Source organism: Battus philenor, unplaced genomic scaffold (assembly GCF_028537555.1).
Source record: "Battus philenor isolate CCGP_79_NKW_IND1 unplaced genomic scaffold, ilBatPhil1.0.hap1 SCAF_8, whole genome shotgun sequence".
NCBI classification, from domain to species: domain Eukaryota; kingdom Metazoa; phylum Arthropoda; class Insecta; order Lepidoptera; family Papilionidae; genus Battus; species Battus philenor.
Window position 1 is genome coordinate 2,604,052 of NW_027181748.1, and position 21,041 is coordinate 2,625,092.

General features: G+C 32.4%; 1 protein-coding gene across 1 annotated transcript; it reads left to right on the top strand.

Annotated features, from left to right (window-relative positions):
• The first annotated feature begins 10,397 nt into the window (after window positions 1–10,397).
• On the top strand, window positions 10,398–19,789 carry LOC137931800 (aminopeptidase N-like). Its single transcript, XM_068775311.1, has 6 exons — window positions 10,398–10,867; window positions 11,544–11,702; window positions 12,178–12,492; window positions 14,246–14,429; window positions 15,880–16,033; window positions 19,689–19,789. Exons 1-6 carry the CDS (start codon window positions 10,398–10,400, stop codon window positions 19,787–19,789), a joined length of 1,383 nt encoding a protein of 460 aa, XP_068631412.1.
• Window positions 19,790–21,041: the final 1,252 nt, after the last annotated feature.

The window sequence follows — 21,041 nt, forward strand, 5'->3', positions numbered from 1 at the left end:
TAAAATATATTCCTTGCTTTTGACATAATGGGGCAATGTATCGCGAATAATGTTCACCCAAATACTGTAATTGCCTCTTCTATTATGAGTGATACAAAAAATGACATACAAGCAACAATGAAAAGAACAGAATTGTACCTAACCTCAAGTAACGTTTAAGACACGTCATCCATTGCTAGGGAAACCAAGTGAATGACGTATCTCAGATTTAAAATGTACCTAGAAGTTTAATTTTGGTTTGACATCTTAGACAAGTCATCCGCTCTTAGGGGAAAAAGTGAATGACTTGTCTTAGACGTCAAATGTACCCAAGGGGTTGTTGTATGTCCTTAATAATTTTATCATTGTTCTACCTGAGATAAATAAAAATCATAAATAAATCAGTAAATAAATTTGAAACACTTATTCGATAGAAATGCGATAGATTGATTGGTTATAGGTGTAAAAGCGGTTATACTTATTTCTATCTTCTTCTTTTCAGACCACAGACGCTCTCTGCAAAAGCATAAACCTATCCTAAAGAAGCCAAGATTACCAGTATTGTGCTAATAGCATCCAGAACCTTCCCGTGCCTACCCCTGCCGTGTCTACCGACTCATGTTCACCACTCCAGAACCTCACGGCTCCAACAACCGTAGATTATAGAAGCGATATGCTGCGCCTACTCCCACTTCAGAGAATTATCCTCATCCTAAGGTTGTTTGGCAGACATTGCCTCAAGCGACAAGACCTCCACTTCAGTTATTATTACTTTTATTTTGTTACATTTAATTATACTGTTATTCTAAATAAACAGATTCATTGAGCGACATCGACAACCTTAGTTCTTCTGGATATCTCCCCATTTCTGATTCGATTTGCATAGAAGCTCCAAGCACAGCCTTATGCTCTCCTGGTGACCTTGAGCTTTCTTATAAGATCAATCATTAACCATTTCATCCAGAGCTTTAAGTTATTGTCGGAAGCATACGCTGGTCAAAGACCTTTGTCTCCAAACACAACCTCTGGATAGTTATTAAACTTAATTGTATTTAGGTTACAGTGTATAACAGTTATGAACATTATGTAATATTTTTTTATTTAAAACTTTAATTACAACACAGTATATAACATGATTGCTATGATTTTTTTTTGTATTAGAATTCGACAATCGATAACTTCTGATAGTATAAAGATGCTTTATCTTATTATATTATTACACACGATAAGCTTTTTCATACTGTATTATCATTAACATAATTATTACAAAAATCAGAATAGATTTTTTGATAAAATGTACTATGTATTAATGACAGTTTAATAAATAAATGGGCAATACATACACTTATTTAAGGCTTTTAACAATTTATAATTCACATTTATATTAAAAGTAAATTTAATTAAAATGGGATTATTCAATAAACGAATATTTAAATGACAAAAATTCAGAGCAATATAATGGCTTGGTTATTTTGATTTCATTTAGTCTACATCTGATAAAGTGTATATGTATAAATCTGTATTAATAAAATTGTTCGAGAAGATGTGTTGTCTTGAAGTTTCTTTTTGTTTCTTCTCCACAATTATAACAACTTACGAAATGGAGTAAAAAATAAGAGATTTCAAAAATAGTTGACAATCAATAAGAGTCCTGTTATAAGGTCCGATGTTAAATAAATAAATTTTATCTTTATATCACTCTGTAATAATACGACAATGTCAAAACTATATACTGTTATTGTTTCGTATAAAAAATATAATAATATTTTAATTTATCAATTGAATTGTGATTTAGGCTCATTGATCGTAATTCCTATATAGAAGGATTGTTAATAGACAATACTTTAACGCAAGCTGTGCTGTTTGTAATATGCACCGCTGAGCACAGATTTCAAAGGTGTTAAGACGCGGATTGTATGGAATTTGATCAGCTGTAGTTTAACATTTCAATGACCCCGAATAAGTATCATTGACAAGATACAAGAAGCTTTTAATGTAAATTTTTAATTTTACGAGTTATAAATTCATGAATATCACTTTTGTTAGATAATCAACTCTGGAATGTATTCAATTGTTGACTTATTTTTGTAGAAATTTTTCTACATTATCGTATACGAAACAGGGAAATCTACTGTCTCCTAATCTTTTTTTCCTATTTTTTTTTGAGTGATTCGACGGTGGCAGTTGTGTAATTCGCATTGTTTGCCGCATACGCATTTATCAGCGGGCTGGCGGGCGGTGCACTTTGTTGCACGACTACCACTGCATGTGCGGAAGTGGCTAAATATTGGTTCTTTTTTTACTTAGGATGGACTTCCGCAAGGTAACGGCTGATTCCATTAAATATCATAATATTTTGTTAAATGTTTTCCATAAAATTTGAAATAAAATTGCATCTTTTTAAGTGATGATAAAACAGTTGTAGCCCAGTGGTAGAATACTGAGACTTAGACCGTAGGTCTCGGAATACAATCCTATATAATTAACGCTTTGTGCCTTATTTATATATAATTGCCACTGCCCACAAACAAGTTTCCAGAGGATGGGCAGCAGCGACCTCCGCGTATCTTAATACCAAGTGACGTTTATTTTGATTATGTCATATCACCACAAAGGCATCTCTGTGAAAGGCAAATGCTTGGCATCTATGGGCAAAACCGACGTCTATTAAATCACAAAAAACTTGACTGTTTCATCTTAAACAAAAATGTTGTTTATTTAAATAAAACAATACGTACATCTTAATGTACTATAACATGAATGTCAAAGTACACAGAATTATAATAAAAAATGTTACGAAATTAAATATAGACTAAACAAAATTGGCGCTTAATTTATATGAGAAGTATATTTCGAGAAAATACTTAAAAGTAACATTATTTCGTTCTTGATATGTGTTTTAAATTTGTTTAATACCGATAGTATTTCACAGTTTTGATTTAGGTATGGTTAACTTTACTTTCTATTTATTTTTTAAGTTTTATCACGTTATATTTTACATCTGTGCTGCAGCGAAAAAAATAACTTAGTAAGTACACGTCTAAGTATAAATTTAAGCGGTGTCCATTACAGCCACTCCAAGTGCAAGGATATTGTGTTCCAAGCTGAGAGCACCGAAGTTACTTTGAAATACTCAAGTGTCATAAGACTTATGTGTCTGTACACATATGTCTATCCATAGCAACAACGAACACTGCAAAGGATTTTGTAATAAAAAATTGCATTTTATTTGCACAGTGATTATACAGAGTTAACAATCGTAATTTTAAAGTATTGGCTTTGGCTGGATGGAATTTAACAAGAGATTTTAATTTTTATATTACGTTTCAAAGAAAAAAAAACAACAAAGTAATGAGGTAATAGATTTTGTATTAAAAACGTCTGAATAAAATGCCTCGGTATCAAAAGATGAAGATCAACAACCAATTCGTGTTACCAGTGATAACTTTCAGCTCAAGAATATGGTCTCTGACTTCGGACCTCATTGGCAAACTCAAGAGTTATGGCGGAGGCTTTACTCGGGATTTCTTTACGAGATCACAAGCGAATGAAACCGTAATAGCTCAGCGAATTAGCAAGTTGAAGCGGTAGAAGGTATGCTACATAGCACGCAGGACGGAGTTCTCGAATAGGCAAGAGCAATGTGAGAACTCGTTCCACGAAGTGGACATGTCTACTGAAAATCGTTTTAAAACGCTAAATGATAATTTCATTTAGCGTTTTAAAACGATTGGTTCTTCTATTATTATTTTTGAATACAACGATTTATATAATGTTATCTTGACGTAGTGTTCAGTAGTAAAGACTGAATTAAGGATAAAATTTAGATGAAATTCATATATTCAACGTTGGAACTTTTAACAATACTCTTTTTGATCGTCAATTTTTTTCTTTAAATATATTTTATTTTTGACTCTGGTTCACAAGGTGTTATGGTTATGAAAAAAGAGACAGGAAGGAACTTCGCAAAAGTATAATATATACCTTTCAATAAACTTTAATAATCTGTTCATATAAATCGAGTACACTTATAAAACAGTTGTTTATTACACAATTCATAAATAAAAAAAAAAATATATATATATATATATATATATATATGTATATATATATGGATTAAGTCAATAATAGTCAATTTATATATATATATATATATATATATATATATATATATATATATTTCTATACATAAATTGAGTTGGAATTAAATAATTATAATGTAATGTGACCCTGTGTTTGGCACTAATCGGTGTAAAAACTCCTGAAGATGTCCCGTGGAGGGGTGAAACACGTGTTGAGTGATTTAACGGTGGTAGTTGTGTAATTCGCATTGTTTGCCGCATGTGCATTTATCAGCGGGCTGGCGGGCGGTGCACTACTATTGCTGCATGTGCGGAAGTGGCTAAACATTGGTCCTTTTCTTAATTATTATGTAAAAAATAATAGAAGGAACTATTATTTTATATTCACTGTGCATTTTTATTTAATATCATTTTGGTATGATATATTTAGTTTGTCGTTAGAGCTCTAATTACAAAATAAATAATGTATACGGACTAAACGATAAGATCATCGAAGTTATGATAAGTGAAACTATGCTTTTTAAATTATCCAGTTGTGACCGGTCATTCTGAGATATATTTGCTTTGTACTAAGGATTACCAGTACGTATTAATCATAAAAATTCATGTAATACATTCTTCAAGGTCATCTCTGTTATCGCGTCGATAAAGACGAATTAGTACAATAATTTTTATTTATCGCTGATTCGACTAGATAATTATGTCTAAATATTATGTCTCGGGGTTCCGCATAAATTATGAATTTAAATTGGAATATTATTGACTCGAGGTCTTGAGTGGTGACCACGGTCTAATGGAAGCGTTAGGGGTGAAGACAAATGTGTTTGACCAGTAGGTGTTGCCAGTGATGACGTACAGATCTGCGACGTGGTCATTTACATTGAGCCTCATCAGAAGGATTAAGTTCACCAAGAGACAATAAAGAGGGCCATAGAAAATAAGGAGATCCACAGATTAATCAAAGTTACTAACGTAACTAGAAAAATTTGCTCTCGTTTGAAGTGAAACTAGGGGCAGTACACTGCTAGTGCAAGCAATGTCTATTGGAGCCGAAAGGTTCTCTAGTTGCGAACACTAGCAGACGTAGTATGTGTAGACCTCGCACCAGTTGAAATGAGGACATAGTGTAAGATCACGGGAAATCTCTGGATGCAGGGAGCTAAATACCAGTCATCGTGGAGATCTTTGGGGGAACCCTTGCTTTTCAGGGAGCTTCAATCGGTTGACTGACTTTATCCAAACAGGGACAAATGCAAGCAAGAAAAGAAGTCCTCCTCGCATTATTGTCTCCTTGCTGAGGATCGTTATCCTCTGGACAAGGAATAAACTCCCCCTATTTCTATGTTTAGCGTCGTGAAGCGCGGCACGAAGTTTGGTAAAATAACTTTCTTCGAGGGGAGAATTTTGAGGAGTCAGAACTTGGTTGTACTCGTTATGGCTTCTTCAACAAATAATTATTTGTCAAGTTTAAAGAGGGATTTGTTCTGGATAATCAAGCCGTTACAAGTTAACAAGTTTGGAAACTCTTAACTCTTAACGATTTTACAGCAGCATCGTTCGTCTCCAAGAAACCTCCTCATTTTTTATCTGTTCTTGAAACTAACGATGGATTATTCACTGCAGGGTAACTTTGCCATGTTACAGAGCATCGAAAGACGTTGGATGCAGGCCGCTTCCATTTGGTCTTACTGGACATCTATGGCGGAGACTTTTGTCCAGAAGTGGATGTCTTACGGCTGAAAAAGGCTTACTTGATACAGCTGATCAAGTTATAAAACAGATTGACATTTTAGCCCATAGATGTCTACTGCAAGGCACAGGCCTCCCCCAAAAATATTTTTGGGGATATACCTTATTCGCCACGCTTGACAGGCGGGATGGCGATTGCTGTTTGGAATTATGGTATATATAGAGGACCCTGCTGTTCATCCTCTGGAAACCTGTTTTATGAGCAGTGAATTACAGAAGATTGTATCCTGGGATTCGAACCCACGACCTACAGTAACGATTACTCATAAAATAGATTAACAACGATATCTACAATAGTAGAAAAGAAAATTTGTTTTGCAAAATATTTTTTACCTATTACTCATTGTAAGTAACTCTGATAAGGACCAAATTTACCTATTTAAACCATTATCTAAATAATTCATTCCGTCAATGTCAGTGTATCAGTAAATACGCTACAGTAAGTATATTTTATATTTCACAATGGCGTTTTAATTGTTTTTTCTATTAATTCGTCATGTTTTTTTTTCAATTTTAATTAATTTTTTTAAAATCTTATATTCTTATTTCGTTATATTATTGTACTATACCAACAAAAAATATTATAAAGTCATAGGTTATATATATATATATATATATATATATATATATATATATATATATATATATATATATATATATATATATATATATATATACAGGTACATATTGTACGTATATATAGATAAATATTAATTTTACTAAGCTTTAAACATAAACGGAATATAATCTACCTTTTCTTCTTTATAACGTGTTCAACATGGATTTTATTAAGAAGTGGACGATATTTCATACGTACATCTAAGTATTATATTTTTATACATACACACTTTTATATATATATATATATATATATATATATATGTATATATATATATAAGAACAGCGACGTTTCAGAACATTATTAGTATCATAAATTAACTGGCATAGTTATATCTTTCTCAAAACTCAATCAAATAGTAACAGTGCATAGTAAACGAGTAAACTTTCCAATTTTTTTTTATTACAACCTACACCTTGACAATTACGAGTCTTCAAAATGCACTGTTTTAAGTGATCACTCTTAAATATGTTGAATTTATTATTAATATTGAAATGCGTTAGGCCAATAACTTCTGGCAGTACAAAGTCTGCAGAGACATTGTAAACAAAAATGAATAACAGTATGTATTATAGTAAATAAAATTTTGACAACGCATTTCTTAATTACTTTATTTATTAATTCTTTAACCATTAATTTTTGTATAAGATTACTATAATTAATTTTGCTCATAATTATACATTAACGACCAGAAAATAAGCTACATATTTCTTTTTATTTTGTCCAATGTGCCAAATCAAATGCCCGGTGCTATCGCATTAGCTATACCACGCAGTCGCATTGCACTAAGTCACAAAAAGACCTAATACAAAACTAAACTCGTCTTTCTTAACTGTAAGTGATCTTTTATCAATGTGACAAATCAATTGCCGGTTGATATACCATGGATTCGGGGCATTGTGATTTTTTTTAAAATCTTGATGTGCCAAATCACATGCCGAGTACGATACACGCACTTAAGCCCTTATGTTTGAAATTTTCTTTCAAAAGATAAAAAAATCATGAACTATTAGCTATATCATGTTTTATCATGATATCTTGTTATATCATATCTGTACATTATTAAGCGTAATTACAAAATTAAACCTAAACTTATAATTCTTTATTACTAATCCATTGTAGCGTAGTTTGAGTACTTTGTCTGACAGTTCATCAGGTCGATTCCTGTTTTAGATACACCATCATCATAATATCAATCATAGAATGTCCACGGCTGGACATGGAACTTCGCTATATGTCTAAAACGGCTGGTTAAAAGCGACCTGAAGCGTCTCGCGTCAGCGTCTTATAAAGACCAGAAAAAAAAGGTTAAAGACAAAGTCGTTTATCCCTTCCGGGTGCACATCATATATTTCGTTGGCCGTTCCATAGCTCACCAGAACCATAAGGTCTCAGTGGTCATATTTCGTGCTATGTGGTCTTCTTTCTACCACTTTATCTTGTCAACCTTGGACAAAATCGTTTATTTCTACTCGTCTACGAGTCCCTGTAATAGAGATTCGAACGCAGATAAATCCTCAATATATCTTCAGGGTACGGTGAGGTATTGTGAGTAAGAAAAGGTCCAATATTTAGCCACTTCCGCACATGCAGTGGTAGTCAGTGCAGAGATCACTGTGTTTGGCACTAATCGGTGTAACATAATTCCTGAAGATGCCCCGTAGAGAGGTGAAACACGTGTTGAGTAATTTGGTGGTGGCGGTTATGTGATTCGCATTGTTTGCCGCATTCGCATTTATCAGCGGGCTGGCGGGCGGTGCATTTTGTTGCACGACTACCACTGCATGTGCGGTAGTGGCTAAATATTGGTCCTTTTCTTATTTAGTATGGACTTCCGCAAGGTAACAACCGTTTCCATTAAATAGAGGTATTGTGAGTTAGACACAGTGTGAATTTGATCTTTATATCACAAATATTTATAATTATCACCTATAAACTAATGTCTTCACAAGTTCCACGGAAAGTCCTAAAGCAGATAGATATCTTTTCATTCGTATACTCTTGTCAGTGTGACCGTTGTCATGTCCTGTTCGATTCTAATGTCCCTACTGCTCTCACTATAGGCCTTCGCCATAAATTCTCAATAGGGCCGCTTGGAAGCGATCTGTATTAAGCATCATTTTCACCTTGTGCAGGCCATCGATCCACATTGATGTAACTTTAAATAGAAGTAACTTAACAGATATAAGAGAAATGTATAACAAATTAGTCTCCATTTATTTTCATATTTTTATGTACATTCCTGTATTTTTAAATATATTATTTACGTTAATTATATTTTTATACACATAGACAAAACTTTAATGTTTCATGTACAAAGTATAACATTTAACATTTTTATATAAAGTATAACAGTTTAGTGAAATTTCACGAACTATATCTTTATATATATCATTAAATATACATTTATTTTTAATCATTTATTATTAATGTTATCCGTTTAGATCTACATTTTGCGGACCTTCAAAATTTCCTGTAATCTACCTCGTGCTTTGCAATTTATGACGTTTTATCTGTTATCTAGATGTAAATTATTATTGTTTTTAAACATTCCTTCAATACGATTAGAAAACTTAATGTTATCGTCTCTTACGATCATAATTGATCACGTTTTCTATAATACTCGTATATAATCATTTAATTAAAAATAAACATTGAGAGCACCATGCCTTGCATGCATGCACAATGTATGCATGCATTTACAATGTTTTATTGAAAGCATGCGATTCATGAATAAAAGACCATATGCCTGCTTCTAACCAAAACTTGGAAGCTGCCACTACATCGCGTGCGTCTTGTCATGATCCGATTGACATATTATACTTTCCTGTCACTTAAGGCAACACCAACTAGACCTTATTTCCGAAACAAACAAACTGTATGTTTCAAAAATAAAAAAATAAAATAAAAATTACAAACTTAATTCGCAAGTCTTGTGGAGTTGAGACTGTTTTACTGCGTACCATACCAAAGAGAAATAATAAGTACCAAACAAAATGCTTATAATCTAATATATAAAATAAAAAAAAATTATATATATTTACATATGTATATTTTCGAAATTTCATGACAGTAGGAGAATAGGGTTAAGAACATCTGGGATTATTAAAATTTTACAATTTACAATCTCCCGATAATGTCAATACCGTGCGGCGACAATTCCAGAAATACGAATTAGCGCTGCCGGACCCAAACTAATAAAATACATTTTTACGAAACTTGCGGACGGCAAGGTGTTCAATACGATATATTAAATATATATATCAATATATACATTACGATCCTAATGCAAGTTTTACCTTGTAGTTTACTTTACTTTAGCTTTTACTTTACCTTTAACTTTCTGCATTAAAAAATCAAATAAACCTAAATTTTTATCCTTTGCTTAGATTTTAATGTTATATACACATTTGTATATAATTATGAATTAATTTTAGATTTATCGTTAGTTATTGGAAACAAAAATATTATATAATTTACTTAAGTTGTATTTTGTTCTGTGTTCTATATATAGTGATTAGTTTTTGATGTAAAATATTTATTGAGGTAATTTTATAGCTAATTTGCTGCCAATTAATATATGGTACACCATATCGAAAAATCATTAGTTTCAGAAATAAAAACTGTAATGATAGTACGACAAAAAAGGTATACAATAATTTAATTGTTATTTATTTAAATTGATTACTGTTTTTATATTTCTTTGTAAATTTTGTACTGCCTGTTTGAAGCTATTGGCCTGTTCCATTCAAGTAGAAAATATAAATAAATATAACATATTGCAGAGTAATTACTATATAAAGCTAAAGCTGTAAAGTAGTAGTCCCAAAAAGCTGATAAATGAACAATACATTCACCCCTTTAAAACACTTATATACAATCACCCTGTGTATTAATAACTATTAATAATAAAATTATAGTGTTTAGACGACAATTTTTTTTAACATAAAACATTTTTTTTTTCAGAAATGTATTTACTGATAATTATATCTATAATTGGATCAGCTATTTGCAATCCATTGAACTACGAGTATGATGATATAAGAAATGTCAGAGATGAAAATTATGTTTTACCCGGTGAATCGTTTCCTTCATCCTACGACGTGCGGCTGTTCTTGAACCCTAATGTGTTGGAAACATTCAGCGGTGATGTCTCCATTACTCTGTCCCCCGTAAGAAATACAGATCAAATAGTTCTTCACGCTATGGAAATGCAAATCAACAGTATAAGTATCGCATCAGTTGCTGCCCCGCAAGTGAACATCTTTTCAAATCACACAATAGCTACAGATGATACACACTTCCTTAGAATTGGAACTACCAGAGCTATGATAGCAGGACAAAATTATACTCTTCAAATTAGCTTCGTGGGTAGATTCGCTGACAATATGTTCGGAATATATCTATCGACATATGAAGAGCCAGGTGTTGGGGTGGAGTGAGTATATATTTATTTTCAATTACTCTTTCCATTTACATGTATGCAGTGTTAAGTTATAGGTTCAAATCCTTTGAAAAATGGCGCATTTTGTATGTGCGCCATTATCTCATAATATTGTAACAAGTAAAGAAAATTATTAATCTGTTTTACAACCGACCCGAAGGTAGTGAGTTCGCAAAGGAAAAAAGAATTATTAATATTTATTAATATATCTCACAGCCGCTGAAATGGACACGAAGAAGACTTTGTTCGATATTTCTCTACGACATTGATCCATAGTTGAACGAAAGCAGCAGTAACACGCTGAACAAATCAGCGCTTGTACCTTATGTTTCTAACTCTGTTAGGATAGTCGAAAGGCACTGTATACAGGCCACTGCCCTGAAGGTCCACTTTAAAACTCCAGGGTGGGTCTGCCGCATATCAATTAACGTCCTACGGAGAATATGATGATGATGGTGATTGAAATAAGTAAAGTGGCTGGTAGTGATACAAAAAGATTATATTAAATTTCTTGTCATCTTATTGCCTTGTTCTCGATGCCAAATTATATAAGTTTGATCAAACTAAGTTATCCAAAAATACTCCGAAATATGCCACAAAGTTTTATTGAGGTAAATAAAAATGTGAATTTTCCAGTGGTAATTTTGAACATCAAATAAATTTTTTCCAGGCGACTTATTACGTCACAGTTGCAACCTACATTCGCGCGTCGAGCTTTCCCGTGCTATGACGAACCTTCTCATAAAGCCATATTCACAACTACCATCTACGCGCCTCCTGAGTATACGGTCGTCAGAACCAATATGCCCTTGAGAACTGATCTTTCCAAGTAAGTTGTAAACATTCTTCATTTAACCGCTGGATTTACACCTTCCCTAACAGCTGTCACTTTATGTAGTCCGCATCTTATAGACTTCCGCTTGCTTTTACTTAGTCCTCGATATATCTGAAGGAATCCCACCACCTGTTTATCCTATACTCATCTTTCTAATCCTAGACCAATCCTCAACCTGTCATCACCTTAAAGATACATGGCGGGAAAAGCAAGTATGTTTGGTATTTTTGTAATTTACTCCCCTTCCCAAAGGGCATTTATTAAGTATATTTAAGTATTATACTAAATAAATGTTTCTTCAAGTAAAATAGGTTAAGATAAATAAATAAATGTAAAAATGATAGATTCAAATCCAAATAATGTATCAGTCATAAGCATATTCTTTGCACATATCCAACTACATCTAAAATTTAAAATGTGTTTTAAATGTAACCTAACATGTGTTCTAATCATTTTCAAAACTTTCCAGGCCGGAAGTGCCAGGATTCCGGAAGTACGAGTTTCAAAACACGCTTATCATGTCAACTTATTTACTCGCTTTCTTGGTTTCGAAATTCGAACACATCTCAAACGAACAAAGCCCAATTTACAATGTTCCATTCAAAGTGTTCTCCCGACCTGGTACTCAGAACACCGCTGCTTTCGCCTTGGACTTTGGGCAGAGGAACATGATTGCCCTTGAGAACTATACTGAGTTCCCGTATGCCTTTCCGAAGATGGACAAAGTTGCCGTACCAGATTTTGCAGCTGGAGCTATGGAAAACTGGGGTCTTGTTGTCTACAGGTATGTATTAATACTAGCTGTCCTCTTCGCGAGGCCAACTCAGCCTTTCGTGTGTATATTCATAATTCGTTATTTGTAATTTTTAATACGCTAAAAAGTTTCTTTTCAAATTTTAAGCTGGTTTTTAAAGATAATTTACTTCAAAAATATCTATTTTTATATAAACCTAAACGAATATAAATTCTAGCTGTCGCCATTCTGCCAGCGAATTTAATAAATACAGAATTTCGTTAGGTCCGTTCTTAGCTGATCTTTATTTAGCATTAATTATAGCATTTAGAAATAATAAAACCAAATTTCAAATCTCTAAATGTTATGTTTCTAGTAAGATCGTGATGAATCAGTCCAATTAAACTTTTGTGTACATATATAAATACAGTCTGTCTCTAAATACTAACACACGTACTAAAAAATATTATTTAAAAATAAACTTGAATTTATTTTCATGTATTCGATTTTTAAATATTACATGAACATTATGGCGTTAAAATTAAACTATTTAGTTTCGTGTTCACCTTGAAAGACGTTTCATGTCTTAATACTGCGTATTGTTATTGGCCATAACAATAAGAAGTTTGCCGATGCAGCCATAAAATAAATAAAAAAAAACCGTAATTATACCGATGACGTCAGAATAGCCTCCCATATACTCTGGATCGCTTACGTTAGTTACTCAGACGAGCTCATTAAGGTGAGGCAATTGTATCTAACTCACAATTCTCTCCAGAAACATCGTCGTAATGAAAAACTTTCTTCTAGAGTGTCATTTCTCTCTCTTAGAATAGCTAATAACGATTTAAAATTAAAACTTTTAATTTAAATTTATTCTGAACTAATTACTTTTACGTAACTTATGCTTTTGTAAACTGTTTACATGGTAGGCTTTATAAAGGTTGATTTTATACCTTATTTTTCTTTTTTATGACTAATGAAATTTAATGTAATCGATGCTGTGAAATATTTTGTATTTAAAGCTCATGGGTATTATATAGGATATATCAGAAGGTCACCCAGAAAAGAGAGGGAGGGGAGGAGATGGAGTTGGCTATGATTGGAGTTAAGTGACAATGGGCGGAGCACATCGCTCGTGTGGTATATCGTGAGCGAATGGCAACTACAAGCATTGGGCAAGCTCCCACTATGTGGACCCATGACATAGCTAAGGTCACTTGAAGTCGCTGGATGTAGGCAGCATCGTACCGGTCATCATTTCATCATCATCATTTTCCAGTCATCATAGCGATTTTTGAGGGAGGCCTAAACCTAGCAATGAGCGTCCATTGGTTGAAAAGAAGATATATAATGATTGGGAATATGTGTAAAAGTTTTTAAAGGTGTGAATGTATAGCTCAATTTTTACCAAAAACCTTTTTTAAATGCTTTCAATAAACATTATCATTCCAACCCGTAGACGCCCACAGCAAGGCAAAGGAAAGGTATAAGGGCGTAAGGGAAGTCCTCTTAAGATATCTATTAAATATTATAATCGCTGTACTTGGCAGATGAATCAGCGATCGCAGTGTACTATGTTACGCAGAGAACACTGCTGCTCATCTACTTGAAATTTGTTTGTGAGTAGTGGAAATCCTATGTAATTAATGCACAAAGTGGTAATTATATAATATTATATCCCGGGAATCGAACTTAGGAATTACGATCGTGAGACAGTCCTCTGCCACTGTGCTACCATTGCTCATAATATTTGGTAATTGTTCACCAAAAATATAATATTGTAATTATTTGTGATTCGCAGGGAAGTAGCTCTCTTGGTTCGCGATGGAATCACAACCACCAACACTAGACAGAACATCGGCAGAATCATTTGTCACGAAAACGTCCACATGTGGTTCGGTAACGAAGTCAGTCCAGTCAGCTGGACCTATACATGGCTGAACGAGGGATTTGCTAACTTCTTTGAGAACTTCGGAACGGACCTGGTACGTTAAAGATCTTAGTTCAAAACTCTATTCAGAATTTAACTTGCCTCTACTTGTACAATACGAACAGCCAAATAGTGGAACAATCTTTAACCTACCGGCTTCATTGTTTTAATCCAACTATAGTTTAGAAGAATTCAAGACAAGGTTTAGGTTATAGGTATAGATTTCTTCTTGGCAAGCATGTAGCATCATAGACCACGTCATCGCTTAACATCAGGGAAACAGAGGTCAAATGCTTCTCCTATAAACAATAACAAAAAGTAGTCAACCAAAAAAAATTATATTTATATATATAGATGTTTATAATATGTATATATATATATATATATATACATATATATATATATATATATATATATATATCTATAACTGTATACGTAAAAATATATATATATATATATATATATTTATACGTATACAGATATATATTTACACACTAGCCTACTTGATACCTCTGCACAACATTTGCTTAAATAATAGAATAGAAGGCTTGCTACATATACTATGCAACACTCCTTTATATATACCCCTTATACCTAATAAATGTACATAATTTTTTCCTTATAAAATTAATATTGCAATATATACGCCTTCAGTTGTTACTAAGATAAAAAGGTGACAGTTTAGATCATGTATATAATAAGAGTATAAAAATTATATTATAAAAATACCTATCGGCTTATATATAAGGCTTTGAAAAGTACATATGTGCTACTATTAACAAGTTTGATACATTCATATCAGCTGACAGACTGCAACACATAACCCTCCCCCAACTCAGTAACTTTCAGCGACTTAAAATATGTCTTTGTTCCTCCTATTGGGAGCTTACACACATCGCCACAATAAATTTGATATAACATATATATACTCAAAAATGCGTATATAAAACAAATCACGCTGTATAAATAAAACATTATCGGCTTCGAGTGCCGGTCTGGCGTTGAAATCAGAGAGGAGTCAATAGCCTCCCTGATAAGCGGAAAGGATACCAGGGAAGAATTCCTCTCTTATTGCAAAAGAATCACACAATATGCAATAGAAAGAAATAAAAGTTAGGCATAGACAACAAATAAAAAGTAACAAGACAAGATAAAAAAAATAAAATAATATAAAACTGTGATATAGAATAGATAAAATATATATAGATAAAATGTGATACAATAAAAATAGAAATTAAGAAAATGTAAAATGAAAAGAGGATGGAAGAAAGGTAAACAGAGCAAAAGGGAAAGAAAGCAGAATTGTGGCATAAAAAATAGCATGAAAGATTATGTGAAGTATGAAAGTAGAGAATAAAAATAAAAATTAATTAGGTGAATAAATAAAATTGCCCATAAAGTCCCTGTCCCACCAAAGATAGGGGTACGAGAGGCCCCCAATAGCGGGGGCCATAAAAAAAAACTTTAAAAGAATGCTTTTATAAGGATATTATTTATGTTAATAGGTATTACCAGAGTGGCGTATGATGGATCAGTTTGTACTTCTTCTGCAAGGTGTGTTCCAAAACGATGCCGTACTAAATGTGAACCCGATGACCCACGCTGTCTTTACACCTTCACAAATCATTGGCACTTTCAACGCGGTAGCTTATCAAAAATGTAAGTTCATTATAAACATTAATTTCAATAACTAATTAATTTTCATTCGAGTTTACATTTTGCGATAAACATAGAGCTTTGCAGCCAGTTTAAAGTTACAACTGATAATTTGTATCGCAAAGTTAAAGCAAAGTTAAAAGAAAATTTCATCACCGTCTTGAAATATTTAACAGATATGCAATAGGATGATGTAGGGTATGAAATACCTTTAGAGTTTTCCAATAGAACCGTTTGGATGCTGCTATACATACCTTCCAACAACCTTAACAGGATTGTCTGTCCATCTAGTGGGTGTATCTCCTACTTTAGTGTAGAATACCATATTTTATATATTAAAATTAAAACATGAGTAAAATAATATATATAATAATAACCTGTTATCGTCTTTCTAGCAAGTTTGAGGTATAAAACTTAAAACTATATTTTTAATTTCAAAAACATTAAATAATCTTCTATTTTTTCCTATACAAGAAAAAGATATAAATCTTTACCAGCGTAAATATAAAGTAAATGGTTAAATATGCTCTCTGGACATACTTAACGAACTTGCTAAAAGATAAAAAGTTTAAGCATCGAATTTTTCAACATCTTTTGTGCTAATGATAAACTTGTTATATAAGAAAAAACATGTTCAATGCTAATCAACGAAGACAGAAAAACAAATTTTAGTTTATAATATATCACACTGAAAGACTAAGTTTTCATTAAGTATAAACTATATTAAGTGATGGCATTACTGCCAGGTACGAAACTTAATATGTGTGAATTATAGTTTGCTGTGAACACACGTCTCTAAGTATAATGCTCCGTCTCTATCCAACTCAGAGTATGGTGTAGGAACGTTTGCTCAACGACCGCGTTCTATTAAGGTTTACTGAGCAGAGACACTTACGGATTAAGTTACCTTATTACTTTTGATGTATTTAAACACTGGTTTAACCTTTATAGAGTTTGTAACTTTATTTTTTAGAGAGTCCCGAAATAAATTCTAGGGGAATATCTTTCCTTAATAAAAAAGCACACAAGTCGGCTCCTAAAACAATTATATCATAAATGTGTTTTTTTTTTATAAAAAAGGTCTTCAATCACACTAAAAGATTTAACTACATTTATACAAGTTTGGAAGCAAATATGTACTTTCCAAAAAATGTATGACAATCCTTCTCGTAATTTATCAAGATGGCAGCAAATGAGAAGACTTTTTTGGGTCCTCTTGTTCAACCTCAACCATAGGTGGGCAGAGTCGTTATTTACATTGTAATTTTGTACATAATTTTAATTAATTCTCATCTTCCATCCTTCTCAATTCCTTTCACACTTTTCTCTTATTTTCTTCATAATGTCTTTCATTCCTTTCCATACTTTCCATCCGTACATCTCGTCGCTTTCTTCGTTTTCCCTCGAGAATTCTACAAATATTATTATTGTTTTTATATTTAAAAAAAATCTTTATTCATAATGCTTATTATCTTACTATCTATATCGCAGTTAATTTATATTCCTAATATTACAGCTATGTTATCGCTCTTGTTTATAATTTTCGTTCGTTTTTTTATTTTATTTTTTTATTTATTTATTATTACCTTTTCACTCACCAGTAAGGCGATGTTCCTCGCTCGTTGACCCACGCTTTATTTGTGCGCATGGGAATTGACAGAGGCAACAGTAAATTGGACTGAATAGTCTACACACTCATTTTATTTACTTCGAGATTAAATCACTATTGTTTAAAATTTAATAATGAAATTTCAATGTCGACTCGATAAGAGAAAATTCCCAGGTCCCTATAATGTATACATACCCTTATAAATTCAATCTGGTTAAGCTTCTTATCTTATAAATTCGTTCAGATGTAAAACAGCTTTAACAAGCAATATTTTTACATTATGATACTTCTTTAATATTACACATATTTACAACCATGTGTCGAAATAAATATTTATAAATTTAAAATTTGTTTTATTTTTACGGATGTTCCAAATAGCTTAGTACAGAAAATATTTTAAACGTAAATATATATATGATGCTTACAAAAATTAAATAATAGATGGATTGACGACATAATAATTAAGTCAAGGTTGCACGAAATCGTTGGGTACAGATAGCGCAATAGGCGATTTTTAGGGTAGGCAATGATGTGGGTTTCTACCGGCTGATAGATAATAATTACTATCCATCGGTAGTAAAAATAAAAAGACTTGATATTATTCTTTCAGACGGTGATGTTTTTCACAAACTTCATACATTCTGTTAAATCTTAAAATATATATTATGTATCTAGCCCAGAGTTCCCCAAACTTTTTTGTGTCGTAGACCCCTTGCCATGTTTTTCCGTGTTGGGTAGAACCCCTACTTACCTGATATTGATTTCCTTTAAATTTCTAACTGTAGTGAAGTTTAATGTTAAAAACTTAAAGTAAAAACACATGTTAATTTATACATTTATTAATTGAATTTAAATTAAAAATAGTCAAAATAAAATTTTGTATCTGTTATGTAAAATATACGTAACATTAAATAAACATTTTTTTACTTCATAGGTACTTTTATAAATAATGTAAATGTTTTGATATTATACGATAGTATGATGTAAGTAAATAGGTACTATCAGTGTATGTGTTGAGATCCACTATCGTGGACCTCTATTTTCTTTTCATACACCCCCAATTTTTTTTTTCGCTGACGTAACCTTGCATGTTGTCATAGACCCCTGGGGGTCGATATAGACCACTTTGGGAATCATTGATCTAGCCTATTACGTTTTAAATTAAACATTAAATCTGTCCACTTATCAAGGATTGCAGAAATTAATTTCTAATTCTACTTTTATGGACGACGTTCTCGTTATATGATGAATCCATTTAATTTGTTAGGTCTATAATTATTATTGATTTAAATACATTAATATTTATTAAATATTAATGGATAATAAAAATATTTCCACGTTATACTCTCACGGACTGATTTCGCAAAAGTATTACACCTCGTTATAAGCGGGGAAAATGTATAATTTATTACAATTTTCCGCGACGTTAAAACTGACCATATCGAATCAATTGTCGTAACCAGAACAGGGCGGGTACGTCCGGGGTGTGGGCGGTTTTAGCACACATCGCTCCGGATCAGTAACTGGCAGTAATTAAATCGTTACAGCTAAGTGGTCAAACGAGCCACTTCGAAAAATAAAAGTGGCCTTTGAAATTTCGTTAGTCTTCATTAATTTCGCTTTTCGTTCGAAATTTAAAATTGGTAATATCGTTTATAATATTAATAGCAGTAACGTTTTATGAAAATTTAAAAGATGAAATCTTTAAACTGATTTATAGCACGTGTTAACCCCTTGGGTACGGATTCATTTGAGAAAATATTTGCATGTGGAACGGATAATTTTTGGTTGCTTTGAGTACTATGTAAAGGCAGTACATTTTATGTAAGAATCTATATATATTTCTAAAATATTGGTGACATATGTAGTATTAAGATGTCTTCAACCAATTAGAATTACAAAACAAAGATAAACTATTACTAATAATCATGTAGAGTGTGATATTTTTCAAAGCAAATAGGTAAATGCAGTGCTACTTTGCATCGATGCACTGCTACGTAGTCTCTTTCCTAATATTATGCTTATATCAAACACGGCACCTTTTTCCAGGTTGTTGCTTGGATTTAGTTGACGGAATGTTTTCGGGGAAATGTGCCCAATTTTTCGCTGCCATACGAAATGGTATATCGCTACTTGACGGACGTCCATGATGTTTATAATTTGCCAATGACAATTGCTTTAGCAATTCTTCGGCAATAGCTAAACGATAGGAAGTAATGCTTGCCTTGGTTTTGCAGTTGATTTTAGAATAAAAAACATGGGCTTTATAAAAGGCCATATCCATTAGATAAAAAAACATTTTCTTGTAACCCATTACACATTTTCTCATTACAGGAAAGCACGCTAGCAATTGGTCTTGTCTATCAATGCCTCCCATACCTTTATTATTCTCAAGTGCAGACGCCGGTTTTGTAATATTTTCGCTATTGTCACCTTCATTATTTTTCCTTTTACCTGTGTCTATCAAATCACCATTTGAATGTTTCGTGCTTAGTATGTGAACGTATTTTTTATCTCTCCATTCCAAAGCCAATAAACCGTGTCTGGATAAAGTTTAGACTTCTCCTTTTTTCAGCTTCATTGAAGAAAATAACTTTAGCATTTTCTTCCTGTTTTTCCGAACAGTTCCAACAGCATTCGTATCATTTTTTAGTAAGGTCAGAAATAAATATGGTAATGAATAAAAATTATCCATATACAACGTGTAACCTTTTTTTAAAATAGCCTGTGCCATTTCCATGACTACACTCACAGTAGTAGGTATATAACTTTCCCTGATTATCCTTGCCAACGTAAATTTTGAAGCGAATACAATACCCTGATGTAGATTCGCAAAGTTTATTAAATTTTATGCCAAAACGAACTCTTTTGGATTATAAATTGAATAAAACTCAATCGACTTTTGAACTTCATTAACGATTCATCATTAGCTACTTCAATATCAGGAGTATAAAGGTAACAAAATTTATTACTTAGGTAATCCACTATATTTCTAATCTTTCTTATTCTGTCATCTTTATTTCCCTTTTCATTATCAGTAAAATGTAGAAAGCTTGAAATATCAAAAAACCTATCGCGTGGCATAGTGGTGGCAAAAATTGGAATACTTATTGCATATCTTTTTGATATATGGATGTTTGACATTTGCGACATCAAGATGCATAATGCAATATAAACTTTCATATCATCAGAACTTACAGGAAAACACTTTTGGTTGTTTTTTTGTTACACAACCTTCTTTTTCTATCACTTGTCTGGCATATGTATTCGTCTCTTCTACTAATGTGTCCCAAATATATTCATTCAAGACTTCTTTCAAAACCTCTAAAGGCGTAAGATTACCATCTAGTCTACGAAGGCTCAAAGGATTAATTCCAGACATTTCAGAAAAACTTTTTATAT

Bases quoted from the DNA above. Each gene is read 5' to 3' on its own strand.
- LOC137931800 (XM_068775311.1), top strand. From the start codon at position 10,398: ATGTATTTACTGATAATTATATCTATAATTGGATCAGCTATTTGCAAT. The intron at 11,703-12,177 runs GTAAGTTGTAAA...AAAACTTTCCAG, and splicing joins TTGAGAACTGATCTTTCCAA to GCCGGAAGTGCCAGGATTCC. The intron at 16,034-19,688 runs GTAAGTTCATTA...ACCTTTTTCCAG, and splicing joins CGCGGTAGCTTATCAAAAAT to GTTGTTGCTTGGATTTAGTT.